General features: G+C 41.4%; 1 protein-coding gene across 10 annotated transcripts in view; it reads right to left on the bottom strand.

Annotated features, from left to right (window-relative positions):
* sox5 (SRY-box transcription factor 5) overlaps positions 1-25,178 on the bottom strand; it is a 192,057-nt gene that overhangs the window by 106,612 nt on the left and 60,267 nt on the right. For 4 of the 10 annotated variants that reach the window (XM_007897296.2, XM_007897297.2, XM_042335599.1 and 1 more), the window contains exons 1-3: positions 22,159-22,350; positions 16,601-16,835; positions 7,742-7,952 (exon numbers count right to left, since the gene is read on the bottom strand). In XM_007897296.2, the coding sequence (XP_007895487.2) occupies positions 7,742-7,952; positions 16,601-16,835; positions 22,159-22,196 (484 nt within the window). In that variant the 5' untranslated portion in view covers positions 22,197-22,350. Of the gene's footprint in view, positions 1-7,741; positions 7,953-16,600; positions 16,836-17,700; positions 17,719-22,158; positions 22,351-22,814; positions 23,006-25,178 lie in introns of those variants that run through there. The other 6 variants (XM_042335601.1, XM_042335600.1, XM_007897299.2 and 3 more) reach the window with 3 other exon arrangements.

The following is a 25,178-nucleotide window of genomic DNA, read 5'->3' as shown; positions in this document are numbered from 1 at the left end:
TTGAAACAACACAGCAGCGTTTGAGGTCCTGGTCCCTTGGCCTCAGCTGGTAAAGATGACTTTCGAGTAAGCTCTCCAAAATATTCTAGTCCAAATCGTGTTTGTGGTCTCGCTCTTGTTATTAAAAATAGCAGATAAGCACCCACTAGAACAAAACCACCCAAGGCTCTCTTTAATTCCAGTGAATGTTCGATACGAAGCTCTTCATTTACAGCACAGAGGAACCCAAACCAAGGGGTGGAGGATGTTTTTGTTGATTAAATTAATATGCACAGTCATGGTAAAGCTCTTGTGTATGAAACAACTGACTGAGCTCCAGATAACCTCTGTTCATGCAGATACACAGTGTGTATGTTCAGGCAAGTTGCCCGTGAGTGACTGAGTGACTGAGTGAGTAAATGACTGAGTGAGTGAGTGACTGAGTGAGTGAGTGACTGAGTGAGTGAATGACTGAGTGACTGAGTAAATTTACCTCCACTGTACCTCTCTCGCAGTATCAAACAAAACCTTTGATCTAAGGTACAAGTGATGGCGGAGCAGGTGGTCCTCTCTTAAACCGAAATAAAAGGCCCCACAAATTGCCGGCTATGTGCAATCTGTCCAAGTAAACACTGCTATCCCTATAGCTGTTAGCATATTGTGTAATCTCCTGTGCCCTTCTAGATTTGTGGCAATGATACTACAATAGTATTAGCGGATTCCAAGCCTCTAAATGGATGAAGAATCTTAGCAACCGGGTTAGTTCAATGTTACGTATGTAAATAATGCAAAAACAACAATCCCTTCAGTTTCGTTTAACAACCCTAGACCTGCCACAGGAGACACATGACATGCCACACCATCGAGGGCAGCAATAAGGTGACTTAAAGCTGCGCCCATTTGTTGGTGCATCTGCATAAGCTGATTCCAAGTGTCAAAAATAAATTCTCCAAAGTCCTCCTGGGAATAAAGAGTCTCAGCGAAGGAGAGAAGGTTTCTGATTTTTGACGGCACTGACAAAAACAAGACCATTTTCAAGCCAATTGGGTTTAATTTTAGCCTGAAAAACATAAACTATTTAGTAAGTTTCGCCCGCCAAAAATACAAAAATTCACTTTACAGTATATTCTGTGAAGCGCTTTGAGACGTCTCGGGGATGTGATTAGGCGCTGTATCAAGTTCAACAATTATTATTGTTATAAACAAAACACAAAATACTGCAGATACTGGAAATAGGAAACAAAAGCAGAACTCAAACCCAGTTCTGACGAAGGGTCGTGGACCCGAAACGTTGACTCACTTTCCTTTCTCTATAGATGCTGCCCGACCTGCTGAGTGTACCCGGCCACTTCTGTTTTTGTTTATTATTGGTATCACTGTTTTCAAATACAGGGCCTTTGAAGGCTACCCAAGGTACTAAGAATGTGGAATAGATGTTTTCGGTCTGAAACTATCGAGAAGTCTCTAAGCGCTTCACAGGAATATACTGTAAAATAGATTGACTGTGTACTTTACGGGCGAAACGCAGCAGCCAGTTTGCACACAACAGTGTCCCACAAACAGTCGCGCAGTCATAAAGTGTTGAAATCAAGGCTATATTTAAGATTCTCCCAAATTCCCAAATCCCTCCACCTCGCCCACTCCTTCCCCTCTTTAGGACCACGACTGAAGACCTTCCTCTTCAACCGCACTCACGGGCACCTCCTCCCTTCCGCCGGCTCAGGGTCAGGCTCCACCACTGTGAAGCGCTCTGAGACACTGCCCCGTGTGAAGGGCGCTATATAAATGCTAGTTGTTGGTGGTGTTGGTCTGTGTGGACCTTATCCAGCTATTGGCAGAAATACAGCCACCAAGAAATAAAGTGACCACTTGTGACTTTTGCTTGTGAAGTTTGTCTGTTGCCACATACAGTAAAACGGACACTAATTCTCAATATACAGCGTGCGGGCTTTACATCTTTGGTCTATTCCAGAATTATTACTTCCTGAAGTGGTTCTGTGATATAAAGAGAGTATTTACGCCTGGTTCCTTGTGTTATTCACCCAATTCTAGATTAATTTCTTACTCTGTCAAAAAAAGAGCACTTTATATGAATACAAAAAGTTTCTCTGAAAGCCTTAAATGCTTACAATCTTAAATAAACTCATAACTATCTTGGCCAGACAGACTTTAGATGCAATGATGGGTGTCACTCAGTCAGAGAACAATCAGAGAGTGCAGTAACTTTACAGGATTTTACTTTGAGCAATGTTTCATTTTCCCAAACTCCAAAGCTGCGATATTTGGTCGATGTTATAAAAACATTTTGCTCATGACTCCAATCCATCTTTTCATTGAGAAATAATAATAATAATCCTTGCATTTGATATAGCGCCTTATCCCGTTGTTGAGACGTCTCAAAGCGCTTCATAGAATATATTAAAAAGTGAATTGACTGTATTTTTTGTGGGTGAAATGTGGCAGCCAATTGCGCACAGCAGCGTCCCGCAAACAGACGTGGATTGAAGTGACCAAATCATCTTTTTTTTCAAATGTTTTTTTTAGAATTATTTGGAAGGGATTATTAGCCCCAGAAAGTGATCCACCAATTGACTAACAACTGCCAGGTGGAGTAAGGAAACTTGCCGAAGGCTTCACCCTACCTGGGAATGGAACCTGGGTCCTCTCACTTGCAAGGCGAGTGCTCTAACCACTGAGCTACAGGACTCCAGGACTCACAGTGGCAGTGAGTTTTATGTTTACCTGAGTGGTGTTCAATTCAAAATTACGACAGTTATGGTCTTCATTCAGCCTCTGGTTATAAAATCTGGCTGAAAGCCTGCCCGCCACCATTAAACTGAGTCTGTATGGAGAGTTGCCAAAACTGAGCCATATGATGCTTTTCCTTCCATTGATGACATATGCACTGAGACATGAAGGCAGGATCCAAAAATCTCAGGCTGTGTGTGTGTGTGTGTGTGTGTACGTGTGTGGTCGCATGTGTAGGTGTGTGTGTACGTGCAAGACAACAGGTTTAAAATGAGCAATTAACAATCAAAGTAAAGTAGAAGTGAGATGATATGATATGATATGAGTTACACATATGAAATTGGGAACTCAGCTAAGACTTTTGTTTAATTCTACAATCTAAACCCTAACCTTAAAGGCCCATATTGTGTATGGTGGCTTCAGTGACATCTGGTGCATTGTATTATTTTATTCAACGTGGGGATAAATAAGATTGAGTCAAACAAAAAAAGCTGTTCCCAATGCTATCAATCCTCATGGGGTTATTAAGGGAGTGAGTGTACCAAGTTTGTCCCTGTACACTGTGCTATGACAACAGAGAGTGGGAACTTGCTCCCTATACTGGCATCAGACCTAACACAGTGACAGGCAGCTTTCCTGTGGAATTACTCAGCTCCTTCAATTAAAGAGAGCAAATTTGCTGCAATGCACTGGGGCCACTGTCCTGGGTTCAATACTTGCTGTATGCAATTGGCTGCTCCGTTTCACCCACAAAATACGCAGTGAATTCACTTTACAGTATGTTTGAGACATCTCAACGACATGATAAGGCACCAAATCAAAATGCAAGAATTATTTTTATTACTTAACGTTGTCATTTTTCATTTGTAAATGACTATAATGACTATTTTAGATTTACTGATGTATTTTTATTTATATTTTGAAAACTTTATCAGGGTTTTACAGTTACTTATAATAATCGTTGCATTTGATATAGCGTCTTATCACGTCTTTCTGACATCTGAATATTCTGAGCTTCAGAATATACTGTGAAGTGAATTGACTGTGTACTTTGTGGGCAAAAGAATGAGAAATCATTGAAGCTGATGAACGGAGCAGAAATCCCACTTATCTGTGCCAATATATGCACAAATTAATAATCATGGAATTGTTGGAAGTCAAATGTTAAAGTAACTATACTGCTGTATTTTTTATACCACCAACAAGATTCCTTTGGACAATTTTCGGAGTTTCAATTTCTGTTCGGTTTTACAGTAAGCAGCTGTATGACAAAGAGGAAAAATCTCCTCGGTAGAGCTGAAAATGAACAAAATATGCTTTCACGTTCACAGAGCCGAAAATATTAAGGAAGAATGAAAAAAAGAAAGAAAGAATGCAAAAAAAAAGAAAAAGAAAGAAAGAAAGAAAGAAAAAAAGAAAGAAAGAAAGAAAGAAAGAAAGAAAGAAAGAAAGAAAGAAAGAAAGAAAGAAAGAAAGAAAGAAAGAAAGAAAGAAAGAAAGAAAGAAAGAAAGAAAGAAAGAAAGAAAGAAAGCCTGGTTTTGCCCCGACAATTTTGAACATGAATAAGCTGTTTCTTCCCTGTCAATTGTGATATGCCATTTGTACTCAATATGCGCTCCACTGCTATACAAATGCATACAAATGAACAGGCTTGGCACCGAATGAGTATGGTAACGAAGTCTAATCTACTGAAAACCACATCCAGCATCAGTCCTGCCTGAACTACAGTAACTGGCTGTGAGTTACCCAAGGATACAGTATTTCCACACCATCGCAGCTCCACTCAGAAAACCTTTCCACTAACTTCTCAACTTGTTAACTCCTTGCTCCAGCAGGGACGTGGAAAAAGGAAGGGGGATGGGGGGGAAAAGGCAACACGAAAGGGGGGGAAAAAAAAGAGCAAAAATGTGCCACTTCAGTAATGATTTAACTACGCCTTAATTAAATTTTCATCACAACCTGCTATGCGATTTAATGGCCTTTGGGAAACAAAAGAACAATGGCTTGGGGGATAAAGGATTTTCAGCTACATCCATTTGTGTAAACCCTGTTCTCGCTCTTGCTTGAGAAGCCTCATGCCTTTTGTTCGTCCATTTCATTTACCAGTAGAGATAATGTGCAGATTCGGTAACCATTCTAATATATAACTGTAACCTTCCCTGTAACACAGCCCTCTGGAGTATGTTCGCTCCCCCGCTACAGACACAATATCATTCAGTGTTGCATGTTCACCTCAATGTGGAGTGACACGCCAAAAACATTAACAGTTATTCACGTAATCATTTGTGGCAAACTAGCGCAACACACAAACACACTGTGAAGGGCATTTAACGTTCAATTCACTAAGGAGAGAGAAAAAAAAGAGCAAGATAAGAATCTCCTGTAATAACACAACAGAATGTGCAACAACTATGCAAAATGCAAAGGACTGACTGGAAAACATGAGAGACAATGAAACTAAGTACTGATTTTTATCAGCATTAAAATAAGGTGATGAGATTATCACTGTTCTGCTCGGCACTTCAGTTAGATTAGCACTGAAAATATTACAGAAAAAACTCCTTTATTATACCTTTCTGTGCCATTTTGATCATTTCTACAAATGGACTTTGCCCTGCCCTGTCTGTCCGTCTGTCTGTGTCTGTTTGTCTGAACTCTATGGCCACAACTGGTTGCTACTGTCCACTGATGTCAAGTGCAAAGAAATCGAAGAGGGGAATCTTCATTGACCTTTATCACATCAAAATACCACAAAGCCACTTTGAAGCAACTGTTGTCGAATGTAGTGACTTTTGTAGGCAAAACCTTGGGCAAGTTTCCTTACTCCACACAGAGCCTAATAATCCCTCCAAAAACCCCAAACAATAATAAATTGGTCATTTTCAATCTACGACTGTTTGTGGGACATTGCTGTGCGCAATTGGCTGCCGCGTTCGCCCACAAATATACAGTCAATTCACTTTACAGTGTGTTCTGTGAAGCGCTTTGGGACGTCCTCCAAAGCGCTATATCAAATGCAAGGATTATAAACGCAGCAGCTCTGCAGCACGCACAGTGACATGACACAAAAGCCCTCGGGTGAAACAATCCATCTATCTGCTGGATTGATACTTGGTCGGGAGATTGGGGGTAAATTCTTTCCTCTTCCTACAGTAAAGCCTTGTTATAACATGGTGGTAAAACCCCAAACGGTGTTACAATGTGCCAGTCAGTTCTTCCACATTCACTGTGCGTACATGCAGAAAGCCAGTTGGTTTCCTGCACTAAAAAAATAGCCAAATTCTGGGTCATCAGGTCACTGTCAATCTCACTCTCTGTGCATTGAGCAACAAGCATGTACTGACATTCATAGGAACCGATGACCTAGAGATAAACTATTCTTTAACACCAGAGAAGCCGACTTGTGTTCCGAAGTGAGCTAGCGAGCGAGCCGGCGAGCAGACCAACGGCTTTTTGCCCGCAGTTTTGTATTGGTAGTCACGTTAATGTCAGAGTCCACACACCTCGCCAGCTATACAATAGTAATAATAATAATAATCCTTATATTCGTTACAGCACCTTATCACGTCTTTGAGACGTCTTAAAGCTCTTCATAGAATATACTGTAAAGTGAATTGACTGTATATTTTGAGGGCGAAACGCAGCAGCCAATTGCGCACAGCAGCGTCCCACAAACAGCCGTGGAAGTCTCAGTTTGGTTTGGATACTCTTAAGCATGGTGATGGTTTAATCGGAGTTTCCACCTATAGTTGCGTGCATCCCATCTTACGCATGGATATTCCGGAATATTTATTGGAATAGAAGAAAATGCACACTGGAAACTTGGTTGATGGGTCTCAAACTCCATCTCGTTTGAGTGTCTCTTAAGTTCTTGAATTCTTTTCGTGCAAGGCTTTAACCTTAAAAATAAGCCTTGTGCTTTGGAAAGCCACTTGGCTTTCCATAACAATATTCAGATTATAAATAGGAAGTGTAAAATAGATTTTCTAATTGACTTTAATGATGGTGTGCTGTATTCCACGCCACCTGTTTGATGGCTTTTTAAAATCAGTGCGAAAATCCTTTGGCAACAACTTAAAACAAAATAATTTGGGCAGATGCCCATTGAAATACAGCGTAATTAAAATAATAAAGAAAACAGGTTGCCACAGGCATCATTACTGATCAAACTGTTCATCTGTGCCGGTAACCGCAATAATTTTTTTAGTCCCTATTAATGTGACCGCACTAACAAAACTAAGCGAGTACACACACAAAAATAATAATAATGTGGTCACTCAACCCACGGCTGTGTGTGGGACGCTGCTGTGCGCAATTGACTGCCACGTTTCGCCCACAAATACGCAGTCAATTCACTTTACAGTATACTCTGTGAAGCGCTTTGAGACATCATGAAGATGTGATAAGGTGCTATATCAAATGCAAGAATTATTATTATTATTATTATTACTTTCTCCGAAAGTTAGTTCTTCCCAGCCTACCCATTCTCCCTCCACAACAACCATCTGATTTCAGTTGAGAATAAATCCTTCAAAATGTATACATGTATATTTTTAAAAGTCACCCCATAAATGTAGCTTTTCATGCAAATAATTAATAAATATAATTAAGATAGCCGTCTTTTAAAGTGTTTTACAGTACACCTAAATGCAATTAAATTCCATTTGCCTGTTTTGGTCGGGTTCATCTGAGCAGTTTAGCAAATGCAAGATACAGTACATAGACCTGGCATAGGTGACAGTGTCTAATTAAGACAGAGTGTATGCGAATGAGGACTTCACAAAGCTGAGTGATAGATGCTTTTACCACAACGAGAGATTAGGTGTTGCATATGCAGTTGCCACAAAAACCTTTCTACGAATTTTCTTTGAACTGACTGGCAGTAAGTACAGTATATTAACACATAGACCTTTCACGTTGTTGCCTGTGAATAAAACAGCAGTATGTGTACAGACAGAAGTGGGTTCCTCCTCTGGATCCCAAAACACAAACACCTTTCAAACGCAGACTTACCCTCAGGCTCACTTTTGATGAGCTCTTCCATTTTTTTCTGCTTCAGTGTGTCCACTACATCAGCCAGGCTGCCTTTACGCCTTTCTGGGGTCCCCAACACTGTGCTCGACCCTGATTCGTTGCACTGTCGACCCCCTTCTTCAGTCTTGAGAGGTGAGGTAGATGAGTTGTGTGTGGGAAATAAAGTCACCGCTTTATTACAGTCTTGATCCTAAAAAAACATTAAGGGGTGGGGTAGAGAAAAGGCAAATGGTTGAATTATTTTAAAATGACAATCGCAATAATCCTTGCATGTGACATAGCGTCTTATCACAACATCGAGACGTCTCAAAGCGCTTCACAGAATACACTGTAAAGTGAATTGACTGTATATTTTGTGGGCGAAACGCGGCAGTCAATTGCACACAGCAGCGTCACACAAACAGCCGTGGGTTGAGTGACCAGTACTTATTATTATTATTTATTTATTTTTGTGGGGGAGGGGGGGAAGGGTTTATTACCCCCGGAAAAGCGATCCTCCAATTGACTAACAACCGGGTTCCTACTTACTGCTGGGTAAACAGAGGGGTGTGGAGTAAGGAAAGAGACATATCCAAGTCACTCAAGGTGATAACTTGCCACAAGCAAGCGGTGGATAGCTTTCCTAAGACTTAATTATAAAAGAGTTCAGATATTCAGGGCTAAAGGGACTGACCTGCCTTTGTTAATCATCGTTAATCTTTACCTAATCCGCTGCATTTATTTATCATGTCTTTACCTGTCTGATTGATAGGAGAAGTCAAACCGTCACATTGGGTTGATCAACACCGAGCAAATAATTTCAAGAAAAATCATGATGAAATCTTACTGAAAGATAGAGAATCCGCCAAAAAAGGAACAGCAGCAGTCTTGGGGTCTAGAGAGAGCTCACACCTAGCCAGACTGTCTGGGCTTTCTTAAGTGTTTGTTAATAGGGATCACAAGTGAGGAAATAAAATAGCACAAGCAAGTCAAGAGGAAATCTAGAGTTTGTCTTGCCCTGTGTTGGGAGTCAGTTGGGGAAAACATGATGGCCAATATTCTTCCTCACTCGCTCCCTCCCAGGTACTGTTGCTAGCTGCCAAGAATCCTGGCACTAAAATGTATTTTGATTGCTGGCAGAATGACGAGAAATATTAACATGCCAATTGTGAGACTAGCTGGTAGCACAGTTGGCTAGTTTTCTATCTCTTCACTTTTCGGACCTGGGATTGAATCCAGCCCCAACTTGATGGGAGGACATTTTTTTTCCTCTCTGCCAGACAGCTGTAAGGGTCTTATGAGCTTGGGCAGTCTCCATCCAGTTCTTGTTGGATGGGAGCCCAAAGCACAAACAAGTGGCACTAAATTGCTAACCTTAAGGAGAATGGAACTATAGTATAGTTTTTCTTGTTCTTCAGAGACAGGGTTGAAAGCACATTGTTGGGTGGAAGAGAGAAGCACATTAGAGGAAACTTTACTCTATATTTTACCCTCTTTGTAGCAGGTACTCTGATCACTCAATCCATCACTGTTTGTGGGACGCTGCTGTGCGCAATTGGCTGCCACGTTTCACCCACAAAATACCCAGTCAATTCGCTTTACAGTATATCCTGTGAAGTGCTTTGAGACGTCTCGAAGATGTGATAAGGCGCTGTATCAAATGCCAGGATTATTATTATTTATTATTTGCATTTCTTGCATCCTGTTCTGCTTCAAGAAGAATTGATGTAAAGCATTGGGGAAGAACTCGCAACAAGAGATGAGTAAACTCATAATCAAACTGAAGTGGCTTGAATTAAGTAATGGGTGCCTGCAGGACTCAAATCCTACACTTACAGAAGGTTTGTCAGGATACAGGAAATCTAAGCCAGTTCAAATCAAAAGGTTTGGTATCAAATCATGTATATATATGCCTAGAGGTCCTATATAAGAGATATGCCTTGTTTATTTTCACTTATGGGGCATGTATTTTGCTGGAAACTGCAAACTGCAAGTCTCCTACAGGCACCTATATCACGACCTGACTAGAAGTTGTTTTGTTTCCAGCCCAACTCAGTTTGAATTTCCTGTCTGATTTCCAACACAAATTATGTTTGTCTGAAGACGTTGATCTGAATCCCCCAAGCTCTATAATGACATAGTGTAGTCCTGTAGCTCAGCAGTTAGTGCATTTGCCTCGCAAGCGAGAGGACCCAGGTTCAATTCCCGGGCAGGGCGAAACCTTAGCCAAGTTTCCTTACTTCACATGCCTCTGTTTACCGAGCAGTAAGTAGGAACCCGCTTGTTATTCGACTGGCAGATCGCTTTCTGGGGTAATAATCCTTCAAAACCCCCCACAAATTTGGTCACTCATTCCAAGACTGTTTGTGGGACACTGCTGTGTGCAATTGGCTGCCACGTTTCGCCCACAAAATTCACAGTATATTACAATACATGTAGAATACAATATATCCTGTGAAGTGCTTTGAGACATCTCAATGATGTGATAAGGCGCTATATCAAATGCAAGGATTATTATTATTATTATTATTATTATTATATTCAGAAGTAGTCAGGGCATTGGATGTAGCCTGACTTTGGTACTGAAGTAGTTTGCAAACACTATGGTCCCTGGCTATCCCCAGGCAGGAATATCATTCCTTCCCTGCCCCCCTACCCCCTACCCCATTGCACCTGCACATTCACAAAAAAAAGACAGCACATCCCCATTAAAGTATGGATTAGTTCAAATTATGAAGCCGGCTATAAATTATAAAAGGGAATATTTGCAAAGCATTAATGTTTTATTGCTTATCCAATAAAAAAGGCCATTCCTGGCAAATCCTCGAGAACACAAAGGGAAAAGCATAACTATAAAAACACATTATTTTTAATAGCCTGCGTAATAAAGCTGATACATTTAGTAATTAGGTACCAAAAAGTGACTTTAAGGCTAAGGGGGTATGGGCCTTTTGCTAATTTCATATTAGAGCTATAAATGTGAATTGCCTTAGCCGGGCCTTTCAAGAATAACTTATTTCCGTACATTTTGTTATAATTGTGCTAAATTTCCCCCATTCTATTCCAGTTTCCTCTATATTCCAATTAATTTCCACTTATACTACCCTGAATAGCCTCCCACTACCACTCTAATGAAACAGACATCTCTGAATATATTTGCTTTTATCTTCTGTGTTTAATCTATGAGTTTAATATCTAGTGAAATTGTTTCCCCATTTCCACAGTATATTCATATATGAAAGGAGGACAGTGTAGAAACACCTATCACCTCCATCTTTATGTTTCAAATGTTAAACGAATGTCAAATGTTAAACAGCGCAAAATATGTTTTATTTTTTAGGGAGGGGGGGGTGGGATGTTTTTAATGAAGACTCACATTTACGTGGTTGAATGCACACACCCACACAAGCGAGTGCAACATAAGACTGAACTCTGAGCCCACAGCAAGCTGTCCAAGCAGGTAGTTATAATGAAAACTAAAGAGTCTGTTGTGCATATAGCTGGTGGCATTCAACTTTAATTTAATTAACTAAGAAAGGACTGTAAGTAGTGTCAAATTGGCAAAATGATGGACTTAATTTTCCAAAGCGTTTGAGAAAGTCTTGTTGCATGCGTCTCTCGTTCTTCCCTTGTATCACCCTCTCCCCAACAACTCCCTCACCCTCTACCCGCTCCCCCCCATCCCACACACACACACTCACACAAGGTCACAAGTATATCATTGTCTACTCATTCATGTCAGAGAAGCGATGGTTATATCTAAATAAGAGTAGTGGTTAGTGCACTCGCCTTGCAAGTGAGAGGATCCGGGTTCGATTCCCGGGCAGGGCAAAACCTCAGGCAAGTTTAGTTACTCCACTCGCCTCTGTTTTCCCGGCAGTAAGTAAGAACCCAGTTGTCAGTCGATTGGCGTATCGCTTTCCGGGGATAATACTCCCTCCAAAAAAAAAAATTTTGATCACTCAATCCACCACTGTTTGTGGGACGGACACTGCTGTGCGCAATTGGCTGCCTCGTTTCACCCACAGAGTCCTGTAGCTCAGTGGTTAGAGCACTCGCTTTGCAAGCGAGAGACCTGAGTTCAATTCCAGGCAGAGGGCGAAACCTTGGGCAAGTTTCCTTACTCCACACAGAGCCTAATAATAATCCCTCCAAAACCAAAACAATAATAAATTGGTCATTTTCAATCCACGACTGTTTGTGGGACATTGCTGTGCGCAATTGGCTGCCGCGTTCGCCCACAAATATACAGTCAATTCACTTTGCAGTGTGTTCTGTGAAGCGCTTTGGGACGTCCTCCCGACGTAAAAAGTGCTATATCAAATGCAAGGATTATTATTATTATACAGTCAATTCACTTTACAGTGTATCCTGTGAAGTGCTTTGAGACGTCTCGAAGATGTGATAAGGCGCTGTATCAACTACAAGGATTATTATTATTATCCTTGCCCACCAGTGAAGGTGGCCGCTTTGCAGAAGTTGTAATTTACCAACATCGGCAATAATTATCATTTTATGATATAACCACAGGAAGGCACTTGGGACAATAACTCAGGACAAGAGGTCAGGATAATGAAACAAGGGGTCAGGCCATTGAAGCAGTACTCCCTAAAGTTTCCTTCCTGTAAACAGCGCTTTTGTCTAATATCCTCCTTTATGATAGCTCCACTATGCCAAATCGTGAAAGGGTTTCAATGCAGAAAGAACATAAATATGGAAAATTATTTGAAAGAGCCAATTTGCCAAACGAAAATATCACAGACAATAAATAGATAATCCTTGCATTTGATATAGCGCCTTATCATCATCTGGAAGACGTGAAAAGCGCTATATTAAATGCAAGGATCATTATTTTTATTATTATTTTCACATCTTTGAGACGTCGCAAAGCCCTTCACAGGATACACTGTCAAGTGAATTGACTGTGTATTTTGTGGGCGAAACGCGGCAGCCATTTGCACACAGCAGCGTCCCACAAACTGCCGTGGATTGAATGACCAAATAATCTAGTGATGTAGCAAATCTATTGAAAGAGCTGGATCCTATTTTTGAAAGAATCCAGAAGGAACTTTCAATAGGGCTACTGAACAATGAAGTAAAAACGTAGAATGAGGTTTCAGATGCAGCCGTCAAACATGCCTTTGAGCAATAATGTTGGCCACTTGTACATACAGTGATGGGTTTGTTGAAATCAAAAGGCTTCTTTTCAAACCCCTGCACACACACACACACACACACACACAACTATGTGAACTTTAATATGTCAAATCAACATACTTTGATTTTGCATTGAAAACAGAATGTCTCTTACTGGTTTACTTGCAGAGTGATTCCTTCGCCAGTGAAGCCTTTCTGCGATTAAACGTTTTTTTAATCCCAAGGGAGCTATCTTACAAACTCACAGAATTTTTACCTTCATACATCGGGATATGGTGGGTAATGTTTTAAGTCTGAATGTGTAATACTATATAAAAAGAAGCACTGGTTAATTAAAGGAGTCAGTAAAGAAAGTGCCAATGTTTCCCTACCTTGTGAATACTGCCACCAAACCCAGGAACACCCTGCTGTTTCAAAGAGATTTAAATACCATCACTACATCATCTTCTCTCGGCAGCAATTTTCTAAGATGAAGAGGTCACCACTGTTTAACTGTGTTCTACTGCGTTAATTCAGTATGACAAGATAAAGCAGTAATCTGTGCTCTGAGAGTCTGTAAGCTCCACACTATCTAGGGATGCACCAGTAGATTTACACTGTATATCACTTTATACAATTGCTGTGACAAAGCCCTTGAGTTCTCTCGAGTCTCTAATGTAAATCTCTCTCAACTTCTCTGCCAGTCAGAATGGATTTGGGTTGTAGGTAATCTATGCAAACTTAATGTCTTACACATGTGAATGGACACAAGCCTCAGAGAAGATGTTTAGGTCTTAAATAATCCACTGATCCTGCCTCGGTATCAGCTTTTTTTTGTAGCCGACATTAAACAATCTGCTGGGTTGATGTCATTCCATCCAACATGAACGATTAAGCCACATTTTATGTTCGGAGATTTGCTTTTGGAGTAATGATAGCTTACAAAGTGTCTCATTGGTTAGACTCGAGAAGATTATCCATAAATACAGATGCGAATATTGTGACAGACATGAAAATGAATTATCAAACGGTAAAAGTCTAAGCTGAGGAATTTTACGATATTCACAAACATCCAGCGAGTCCCCTCAGATTGGTATTGATGTACTTTTTCTTTTGAAAAAAAAACAGGTCAATATTAGGTTTGTTCTGATTATTCACAGAATATTCATAGCTCAGCGGCTCAGTCGCGCGCCTTTAGAATACATCACGGTTATATTTTATAACTCGGCAAAGGCCTAATAGGTAAAGGCACCGTGAAGTGCAGGGCAAAGCTGTCCATTTTGAGTTTGGATTCCCAGGCTTTGCTGCTGTTTGTGGGCCTGACCTAACACAGGCGCTTGACTTCAACAAATCGCGTCAGCTCCTTAGGTTCGCGGATGTTATCCAGTGACACCTCCTGGAGGGTGAATGTCTGCGGCCCTCAAGTGAAACAAGATCAGCTCAGGTCTGAGACCTCCGCACAATCAAATAGACCAGCGATACTTGCATAATCATAATCCTTAGAAGAGGACCTGCATTTGATGCAGCGCCTTATCATGTCAAAACCCCCGATTGTCCAGCGCCCTAGGACATCTTTCCGACGTGAAGGGCGCTATACGAGTGTAATTTCTTGTTGCTCTTTTTGTCATTCGGATGTCCCAAAGCGCTTCACAGAATATACTGTAAAAGTGAATTTTCTGTGTATTTTGTGGGCGAAACACGGCGGTCAATTGGGCACAGCAGCGTCCCACAAGCGGTCGTGGATTGAGTGACCAATTTTTTTAATATATCAAGTAATGGCTAAAATAATGCAACTCATAACTTTATAGCTTGTTGGTCAGCATATTGGTTGCTTATTCTTTTGGACCGGATTTATTTTGAATATGCTGGGAGGTGAATGGCTTAGTGAGCACAGTATCTGTTCAGCTTCGGCTGCTTATGTTTGTTTGCTTGGCTACAAGAATGCAAGGCAAAAGGTCTAAGCCATCTCTTATTGTTCGCGAATCAACAGCTAAAAACAACTGTCCACGAAAGTAGCACAAATTGGCACTAAACTGCTGCAGTCTTGTTTGGAAATAATGACTAATGGGCAACAGAATTATCCCAGTATGATGTGCTCTGCAGAGGTTGAGAGTTGTTGAGAGTTTTATTTTACATCTAAGCCCATGCAAACGTTGACCTGGAAAGGCCTTCCCTGTTGAGAGTCTCACCTCGTGGGGAACACAATAATTCATCCACAAAAAAAATTACAAGAAGTGTGATCAAACCTAAATTTGTCTTATTATCAGCTATCTTTTGTTTCTGAGCTAAAGCAATCCGTAATTGAATTACCAAACTCGCGCTGCGTTTGTTGATAGCCTTTCCGGCGATGTATTTTTGGGACTTAATACAGCTATTCCCTTTCTACGCTCATAATAATCCTTGTGTTTGATATATACAGCATTTTATCATGTCGCCAAGACGTCTCAAAGCGCTTCACACAATACCCTGTAAAGTGGATTGACTGTGTATCTTGTGGGCGAAACGCGGCAGCCAATTGCGCACAGCAGCGTCCCACAAACAGTCAGGGATTGAGTGACCAAATTATTCTTATTTTTTGACCCTTTGAGGAAACCTACCTGGTTTCCACTCCAGCCACTGCACCACGACAGCCTGGTTAAAGTCATCAATGATGTTCTTTCCATCTGTAACCAGAGTTACCTTTGCCTCCTCGTTCTCCTTGCATTATTACTATTATTGCATTCTCTCTATCCTTCTCCATTCTCTCCTCATTGCCTCAGGGCTGTGTACTTTCCAGGTTTCATTCTTATCTATCCCAGCATTTTCAGTTAGCCTCTTCCAATGGATTCTTCATCCACCATGCAGGATTCCCTCATCTCTCCCCTTTCCACATACTTCATGTTGTGATGTTGTCCATAGACTAACCTATGAGGACCCTTCACCTCCTCTCTACACAAGGCCTAGGCCATCCAGAACTCTGCAGCTTGTGTCCTACCTCCATGACTTCCTGTGACGCTACTTCCCCAGTCACTCCTTCCACTTAGCAAACACTAACCTAAGTTAAATAAAATGATTGTAGCTCAGTGGTTAGAGCACTCGCCTCGCAAACGAGAGGACCCAGGTCTGATTCCTAGTCAGGGCGAAACCTTAGGCAAGTTTCATGTCCCTCCCCAATCTGCCCCTCCATTGGTGGGCAAGCCTTGAATCATCCTGCCCTACAACAACAACAACACAACAACAAGATTACACTTGTATATCGCCTCACATCAGGAGGACGTCCCTACTTTGGGACTGAAGTCCCTCTGCCTTGCTGCCCTCCCTCCTCACCTTCGAACCGTACCTCGAGATGTATCTTTTTGACCGTGCTTTTGACCATCCTCCCCACTCTCCGCGCCTGCCACTTTCCCCCAAGCTGGGGCTCCCAGGCAATCTTAAGAGCATAAGAATTTGCTGGACTCAAGATGACCAAGGGCCATCCAGTTCGCCTTCCACCATCCTGGCCGTCGCTTTCACTTGCAGTGTCCCAAACTATATAATGTATCCCCAGATAATAAGAATGTTTGTGAAGCGCTTTGAGACATCCAGTGTGAATTGTCTATTGTAAATGTAAGGGCGAGGAACACAAGTACGTTCTTTCTATTTAAGACTGTAACGGTTTCAAACCATTATTTCTCAATAATGACACCTCGGCAGATCATAGAGACACAACATCTTCTTCAACTGACGGCCAAGAAATAAACCTACCACTGGGTCATGAAGAGACAATGGACTTCCGCAACAAAGAGTCTCTCTAGTTAACGTGGGCAGTGCGTGCAGCTCCTCTGAATGAGGGTTGTTGTTGGAAAAGCTCGGGGGAAGAGTCAGGTGAAAAGCGGAGTGTCCATCACTTTCTCCATCTTCTACTTTCGGCCTGTTGGTCACCATCGCTACGTCTCCATCTGTGTCCCCGTATGGAGAGGCTGGTCTCTTGGAAGACATCCTTTAGGAAGAGAAACAAAAAGAAGTAATGTAACTTATCAACCTGTCCGCTCCCTCCGCTCAGCAGGCTCTGGCCTGTTCCCTCTCCCCCCACCCCCGCCCGGCCCACCCCACCACCGGCGGTCAGATCTTCAGCCTCTCTGCCCCTACCTTCTGGAACTCCATCCTACATACACCTTCACCTCACCCCCTCCCTTGCCTCCTTCAAGGCACCCCTCCATTTCGACCGTGCCTTTGGACACCCTCTCTGCCCTCCACCCTCCCTCATCCCAAACCCCACCCCCCACCCCCGGCTGTTCGGGTCCTAATCCCTGACTGACCAGCGCCTTGGGACGTCCTCCCGACATGAAAGTCGCTTTACAAATATAATTTTGCATTGTATTCTCTTCATCAAACACTGATACAGTGCTATCGATTGTACCGTTCAACATGTCACATCTTGTTCTGATCACGGAAAGCCATGTCACTAACATACCTGACAGAAATATATTCACCGCCTCCCTTTTTACTCAGGCAAGACTTTCAAAGTTCATTGGGTCTAACTTTTAAAGAAATGCAACTCCAGTCTCTGTTACCTGGGGTAACTTCTTGCTGTCCTTTGTCATTAAGTTGCAGCACAGTAAAAACCTTCTGACAAAGTAGAGGTTAAAGACGTGAGTTAAGTTGTCTGGCCTGTGAAAAGCTATGAAATCAATGCTGTCCCTTTAATTTGCTTTACTACTGTCCAGTGCTAACAGAACTAAACATTACATTCACATTCAGGCCTGTGGGCATCAATCCTGCAAACTAGTATTTGCACACACTTTTGCTCTAACCAACGCTTGACCTACAGTAGGGAGACAACTTTAAACCATGGAATTAAAAACCTTGCTATGCGTGGCATGTTCCCCTGACTGACCACTGAGGCCTGGCATCTGCAGAATGGCTCCTTCTTTGGTTCTCTGGTCAAACGCAAAGAGGAGTGTAACTCAAGTCAAATTGTTGTTCAAACGGGAAGGAAAGCGTGGAAGGGAAGTACTTCGACAGAAAGAACTCCGCCTAGACTTTACTTCCCTTTTAATTAGGGCTCTCAGCAAGTGCGCTCTCATTTACTGTAAACAGAATCAAATGTTGGGCATTTGCATCTTGTGAATTCCTTACTCGTTGTGGAGATAAACATGCTGTAGGTATGTTTGTGGCGTGTTGTGATTCAACTCCCGATTTCCATCTACAAGGTGCACCAAGGAGCTATATTATACGCTTGACATTTGTTACAGAGAAGGTATCACATTCTCAGACCAATGCTTTGTTCACTATCTGTGCCAAGTGTTTTGTGGTAAGCGTAGAATAGGAAATCCCTTTACAGGAGTTTGACAGAAAAAAACATATTGCTACATCCACCAACAGCACACAGATAGCTGTCACTATCTGTGTCTGTGGGAAAGGGAAACATAGCAAGATTACTTTGTCACTTTAAAAGGGCCATTCTCATCCTTGGGAGATGATAAGGACTTGATCTTAACAGCTCCCAGGAACAAGAGAAACAATAGAATAATAATAATCCTCGCATTTGATACAGTGCCTTTATCGTGTCTTCGAGACGTCTCAAAGCGCTTCACAGGATATACTGTTAAGCAAACTTAATGCTCACACCACACAACAATGATCCAGCCTGCATTGACAAAATATATATTTTTCCCCTTAAAAAAAATTCTCTGTAAATCGAATCACGAAACGTCACAGTGATCGATATCTGTTTTGGGGAGAAAAGGGATTTTCGAGGAACAGGCTGGTGGCATTGTTGAAGACTGATTGAACAGTCCCAGAAAAAGCAGCATTGGCCCTTTTTCAAGGGACACGAGCCAAAAAGCAAGATCATTTTTAGGAGCACGCGAAAAATTGCGTCGATGTTATCTGCGGAGATGCCCACAGCTTGAGTTGTTATTCCCCCCTTCACTCCCTCACACGTGGCTTTAAGAGAAAAGAAGATAAATAATGAATTTTAAACATGATGTAGTGGTTACAGCGCTCGCTTCGCAAGCGAGAGGACCCGGGTTCGATTCCCGGGCAGGGTGAAACCTTAGGCAAGTTTCCTTACTCCACACGCACGCCTCTGTTTGCCCAGCAGCAACTAGGAACCCAGTTGTTAGTCGATTGGCGGATCGATTTGCCGGGGGTAATAATCCCTTCCCTTCCCTTCCAAAAATAAATTTTAAAAAATTATAATTTGGTCACTCAATCCACGGCTGTTTGTGGGACGCTGCTGTGCGCAATTGGCTGCCGCGTTTCTCCCACAAAATATACAGTATATTCTGTGAAGCTCCATTTGTTTGAGACGACTCGAAGACATGATGAGGGGCTGTATCATTGCAAGGATAATTATGATGATGATTATTATTATTAACCCGGCAGAAACATACATGAAAAAAGAATTGTACAGAATAGTGTGACCCCTGACATTACCTTTCTCCCTTTCTTCAGATTAGTACCAGATAACCCTGTTGCTTCCTCACACCTCTTGCTCATTCATGCTCTGCTTTTAGATATTTTTACTGTAAGCAGTGACGGTAAATCACTAAAACACTACTTATGATTTGCCTTAGGTAATGCGGACAGAAAAACTTTCTTAATGCCAAATTTATTATGGAGTTATGCTGTGCTTTCACATTATACACTGCATCAAGTCTCTGTAAAAATAAATAAGCTCAATATACCCATCATTTCAATTTCCACTACAAGATATCCAGAGGTTGATTTTCCAAAGACCAGGAGAACATTTTCGCACCATCATAACACATAATGCCCACAAATGTACAGTCAATTCACTTTACAGTGTATCCTGTGAAGCGCTTTGAGATGTCTCGAAGACCTGATAAGGCTCTAAATCAAATGCAAAGATTATTATTTAATTATAATGCAATCTTAAAGTTCAAAGTTTTTCAGCATCAATAGTATGGGAGCATCTTTGCACAAAATGTGTGATGGGTTTAATGCAGACAGACACAAAATGGTTTGATCTAAAGTGGTTCTCAAACTGAAATGGATTCACAACATCCTCAATATCATCTTCTGGGTGAGCAAAAGCCGAGGTAACTACTGAGAGCAGAGGAGAGCTCCCAGTAACCAAACTGTTAATCCAGAAATGTTCTGCTCTAACCTCAACTTCAGTTCCATTCTCTTTGACAGTATTAAGCGGTCTAATTTTTTTTCTATATCATTTCTGAACATTTTATGTGATGAAAAGCCTATTCACATACTTAAAGCCCAAAGGACATTCAATACCCAAAGCACTAAATACCAGTCAATTACTTGGATTTAATAATTTCACACCGCTTTTTACAAATATTTGGTCTGAAACCCCTTTCTCAAGGTACATGTATTAGAATTATATTAAATTATTCCTAATCAGTTATCGCTTGCCATTGTCGTTTTGTCTAAACCCCTGGCACAAAAGTCAGATATATGAGCATTCTGACTATAACACTGCATTAAGTGGTTCATTCTGCATTCAATTGAATATGCTGTACTTGAGAATAGTGACATTTAATCACAATTTTATTGTGTAAAGGATTAGACCAAAGATTTCGACACTCGGTGGTTTCTGTCTCACTTCATCTGTGTTGTTGTACGCATAAAATTTCAATGGGCCCCAGATGAATAAACTGCTGTTCTGCAAAGCAGCAGCAGGGAGAGAATGCCAATAATTCAGATACCGGGGGGGGGGGAAGCTTACAAACAATCATCAGTCATCACAATTTGTTTATTTTACTTTGAACATAATAGAAACTTTTCTTCCGTTGCCAAGAAAAATTGTAAAGAGATCTTTGTAGGTGTAAAGAAAACTATTGCTTCTGTGTGGGGTGGGGGGTGGGGGCTGTGTGTGTGTGTGTGTGTGTGTGTGCGTGTGTGTGTTCCCAATTTTAATAAGATTGTAGACAAATGTCCCACAACGTCTGATGCCCCAAGTGACATGCCTTGACAGAACAACGCAGACAAAAATTTTACGTGTCAAACAGTTGCACCTTTTTTTTGATTCAATGGAACAATTCATGCCTTTACTTGTTGAGGGTTTTAGCGCTAACGTTTGCACTCGGTTTTTTTCTCCAACTTGCCTTCACAAGAACACAAGTTTTTTTTGCGTTAAGTTGCGAGATCTGCCAAATCAATAAATAAGTTATGCATTCCATTTGTTTTATGACACAAGAGTTATCAAACGGTAGCCAGGAGCTTTTCTGCCATGTTTTTACATTTTAAAAAAAATCCTGACATTCAAAGGGAGGCAATAAGTGGAACAAGCGCTTTATGCAAAACTCACTCCAGTTACCACAGGAGCCACTGGGGCAAGATAAAAAGCTACAGATGTAGGAGTAATTGTATCAGGACCTGGTGGAATAAAGAAACGCTCTTTATGATAATATAACCCATCACTCCCGTGCAGCCCTGTTCCTCCCTTAGACAAACCAAAGCAATCTTTGTTTTCTTCTGCTCGAAGCTGAGGTTGCCAGCCTAGCTTCCTGTCCAACTTGCCCACAAAACAGCCAGAACAAAGTCCTTAATGTCATAGTGCCATCAATTATCAATAGAACATTGGTAGACACACAGGAAGATGAGGAACTCTCTCCTAACATTAGCATTCCTGGCTCTGCAGCCAATATAACTTCTCACAAACGCAGTGCGTGCAGCATTGGTCAATTGTCTGGTCACGTGAAGACACCACAGACTGAGATCCAAGTGTAATTGTCTAATGTAGTCCTTTTTTTTAATTTCATTTCTTTTTTTTTCTCTCTGCAGATACTTTCACCAAAAGTCAGTGTTGCTGCCTCAAGACCGACCAAACAGCTTGCCACACACTCAAACGCTGCAAACCCTAAGATGTTAAGAAATATCACAGGCTAACAGACTTTTATTACTGTAATATGATCGAAATGCAGATTCTTAAATGAGAACACAACACAAAGCTGACAAATATGAGCAAATCTCAACAAAAGACAGTAAACGGCTAGGCTTTCTTTTCTACTAATAATTCGCCCACAGAATACACAGTCAATTCGCTTTGGAGTATATCGTGTGAAGCGCTTTGAGACGTCTCGAAGACGTGATAAGGCGCTGTATCAAACTCAATGATTATTATTATTCATATTATTATTAACCACAGCCACACAAACACTCTAGAAATTCAAGGACTTATTGAAAAACACATTCCGTTCCGTTCTCAAAGCCCACAATGAAAACGAAAAAAAGTTAGCGTGAAAAACCTTTCCGTCCTCACAAATAAAACAGCGTTTCTGAAACGATTCGTTCTATTAAAAAAAAAGTTCTTTCACCTCCCGAAGTTTATAACTCACCTTTTGAATTCCTGAGGTAATTCAGGGCCACTTAGCATGCTGAAAGCACTCTTGTCTCTGTCAAAACAAGCAGCAAGAATTCTTCAAGCTAAAATCTATCAATTGTACATACCCCTCGCTGTATGTAACTGATGCTCGATCTGCTGCTCCTGTTGGCAAGATGTTAAGTTAACCCTCCCTCCACACTCCCCCCACCCCACCACCACACCCCGCCTTCCCTCAAAATAAAAATAATCTGTTGACTTGACTGCCTGCAAAGCTGCCTCTTGTGGACCTTCAAGGCTGCGAGTTACTAGACATGCTCACACTGCTCGAACATCTAACTAGTTTTGCTCACCACCTCGAGCACCGTGACAGACACACTGACTGGATGGCTGGCTCCTCATTGTCCAAAAATGCTTATTTGCCAAGCAACAGAAGAGCTTTGTGGCAAAAGCTCACAGTTGATGGTAAGTTACGGGTTCCTTTGTGAGCGTATGCAAAGAAAACACAGATAGGAATTTGGCAGGAAAATATAGCTCTGCATTCTCTTGCGTTTGGAACCTGTATTCTCCGCAAAACAATCAGGCATTGTTAGGGGAGAAGAAAAGCAACTTTGACAGATGAAATATCGCAGAGGCCCCTTCTAGGAAACCTGTAAACAACATGTCACTCACCCCTGTCGGCGATTTCTTGTTATTTCTTGGGAGGACAAGTTCGACAGAGTGGTGTGAATTTACTGGCCAGAGATTTCTAAGTCATCGGATCAAGTTTAAACACGACCTCCATGGAAAAAAGCATCCCAGCGACGAGGCAAAGCATAGCCCCTCGTGCCAATATTTAACAGTTAACTGTACCACGAAGAGAGAGAAAGAGAGAGAGCGAGAGAGAGAGAGAAAGAAAGAAAGAGAGAGAGAGAGAGAAAGAACTGAGTCCTAAATCTCTTTAATCTCTCCTAACCAAGAGGCTACAGATAAGGAGAGAAGCACGGTGCAGCTATGAGTTTAAAAAGCTAGCAAAATGCAATAGTCATAATATCGTTGTTTTCTAGATACAATCTGACTAGTGACTGAGGTAATCAGGTAATGGAACCTGACAAGAGATTACACACACACACACACACACACACAGTCTAAATTGGCCAATGCACTTCAGCATCTGGTCACAAGTACATACAAGGCTGTACACATACACACACACACACACACAGCGCACACAGACCAACTATCCACTCCTATTGGGAGGGTTCATTTCGCACAAAAGGCTACAGTATAGAGCCCGCCCCAAATAAAAGGCTTTTATTGTTGAATCCTGCAGGTCAGTTGATTAGATTTTCTGCAGAGAATTCCATGAGGAAATACCCTTTAAAGCCAAAGTGATTAACTCGGCTATTCTGGGAAATCGAGTAGACAATGGCTCAACAGTCTCAGCAGCCCATGTCCATGCTGGCACTGTGTACACTAAAAATAAAACCCAGACTTTTTGCCTTGCAGCTGGACAACATTAAGGGGTTTTCAGACCACAGGACACACACCGCAGCCCAATGCTTAGGTCCAGTTGTGGCAAGAGCCAGACAAGGCTTGCAGTCTCCATCTTGATCTGAGGCAAGTCAACCCATTTGTACACCCCTCTCCTCTGCCCACATATTTATCAGGGAAATATTTATTACGTTCAAAGGAAAACATTCCTTTGCCTTTCGTTCGTACCCCCGCAATAGGCAAACCATCCATTACAAAGTGCACAAGTGGAATCTTTTCCAATTACTGGGAAGGTTTCGGCAAATATTGACTATTCTTGGTCAGTGGCGCTACGGTAACCGTTGCCAACAGAAAGAAAAGCTTTCATTGTCCACCGTCAACATTCTCCAGTGCAACTGCAAATACTAAAAAGTAAATACTCTACACAAGCACAGACACACACACACACACACACACACAGAGTCCCACGCCTGTGCCTGCACCTAACCTTTTAACTACAAAATTGTTTCGCCCATAAAGTATAGTCAACACTTTACGGTATATCCTGTGAAGCGCTTTGAGACGTCTGCAAGACGCTGTATCCAATGCAAGGATTGTTATTAACCTCACTTTCACCACAAGTACAATAAATATTATACTTGGTAACCAAAAAAATCTTATTTTTCCCCTACATACCTATCTAAAAAAAATTATCATTTCATTAAGACTCATTAAACATTGTAATGGTGTCACGACTTTTTGGTCACTCTGTATAAGGGATAATTTTCCCCTATAAGCTTCCCCTAAAGGACAAGCAATTTTACTTGCTAAGTTCACTCTGTGCAGTTTTGGTAGTTTTGTACACACAAAGCGGGTTTGTTTTCAATTATCAACCTTCAGCAGCGTAAAGCGGTTTCTTCTCTGTACCTTCCGCAATAGATAAGACTGGGATTAATTCTGACGTGTTAACAGGCAAAACATGCGTAAAAAATTAACCTATAGTTGTTGGAATCAGCACCTTGATTTTGACAGCAAGCACACCATCCTCTTTGCTGGACTAAAACATTTAATATAATATAGAAAAAAGCAACTAAAACCTTCTTCGGAACCAAAGCATTTCAAAATGAACTAAAAGTTATGAGGTTAGGGTACAAAGCTTTGAGACTCTGTAATCCTACTGTTACAACTATTATATGCAAATCTATCTAACCAGTGAACAAGAACATAGGGGTAAAACACCAGAATAAGCTGAAGCTGTGGTTTTTACCTGCACTAACAGCAGAGAAAGATCAGGTAAAATGAAACACATACAATGGCTTCACTGAGTATTCCTCGCCCTTCATGTGTGGTACCTTATCTGGACTGTCCATTATAAACGGAAACATGACACTATTTATAATGACCAAAAACGCTAAGAATAGAAGAAAAGAGTTGTGCGGACTTGCTTCTGGAAGTTTCTGTGCTTCTTTCAAACAGTATTGGAAAGGAATCTTGATGTCTTTAATAACGCGGTTGACTGATTGATTGAACTGAATCATACTGTTCAATTCCAAACCATGTACAGACATACATTCTGGCTGAAAA

This window comes from Callorhinchus milii, unplaced genomic scaffold (genome assembly GCF_018977255.1).
Source record: "Callorhinchus milii isolate IMCB2004 unplaced genomic scaffold, IMCB_Cmil_1.0 Scaffold5, whole genome shotgun sequence".
Taxonomy (NCBI): Eukaryota; Metazoa; Chordata; class Chondrichthyes; order Chimaeriformes; family Callorhinchidae; genus Callorhinchus; species Callorhinchus milii.
Note: the sequence above shows the minus strand (reverse complement) of the source record. Positions and strands in the feature narration are given on the sequence as shown.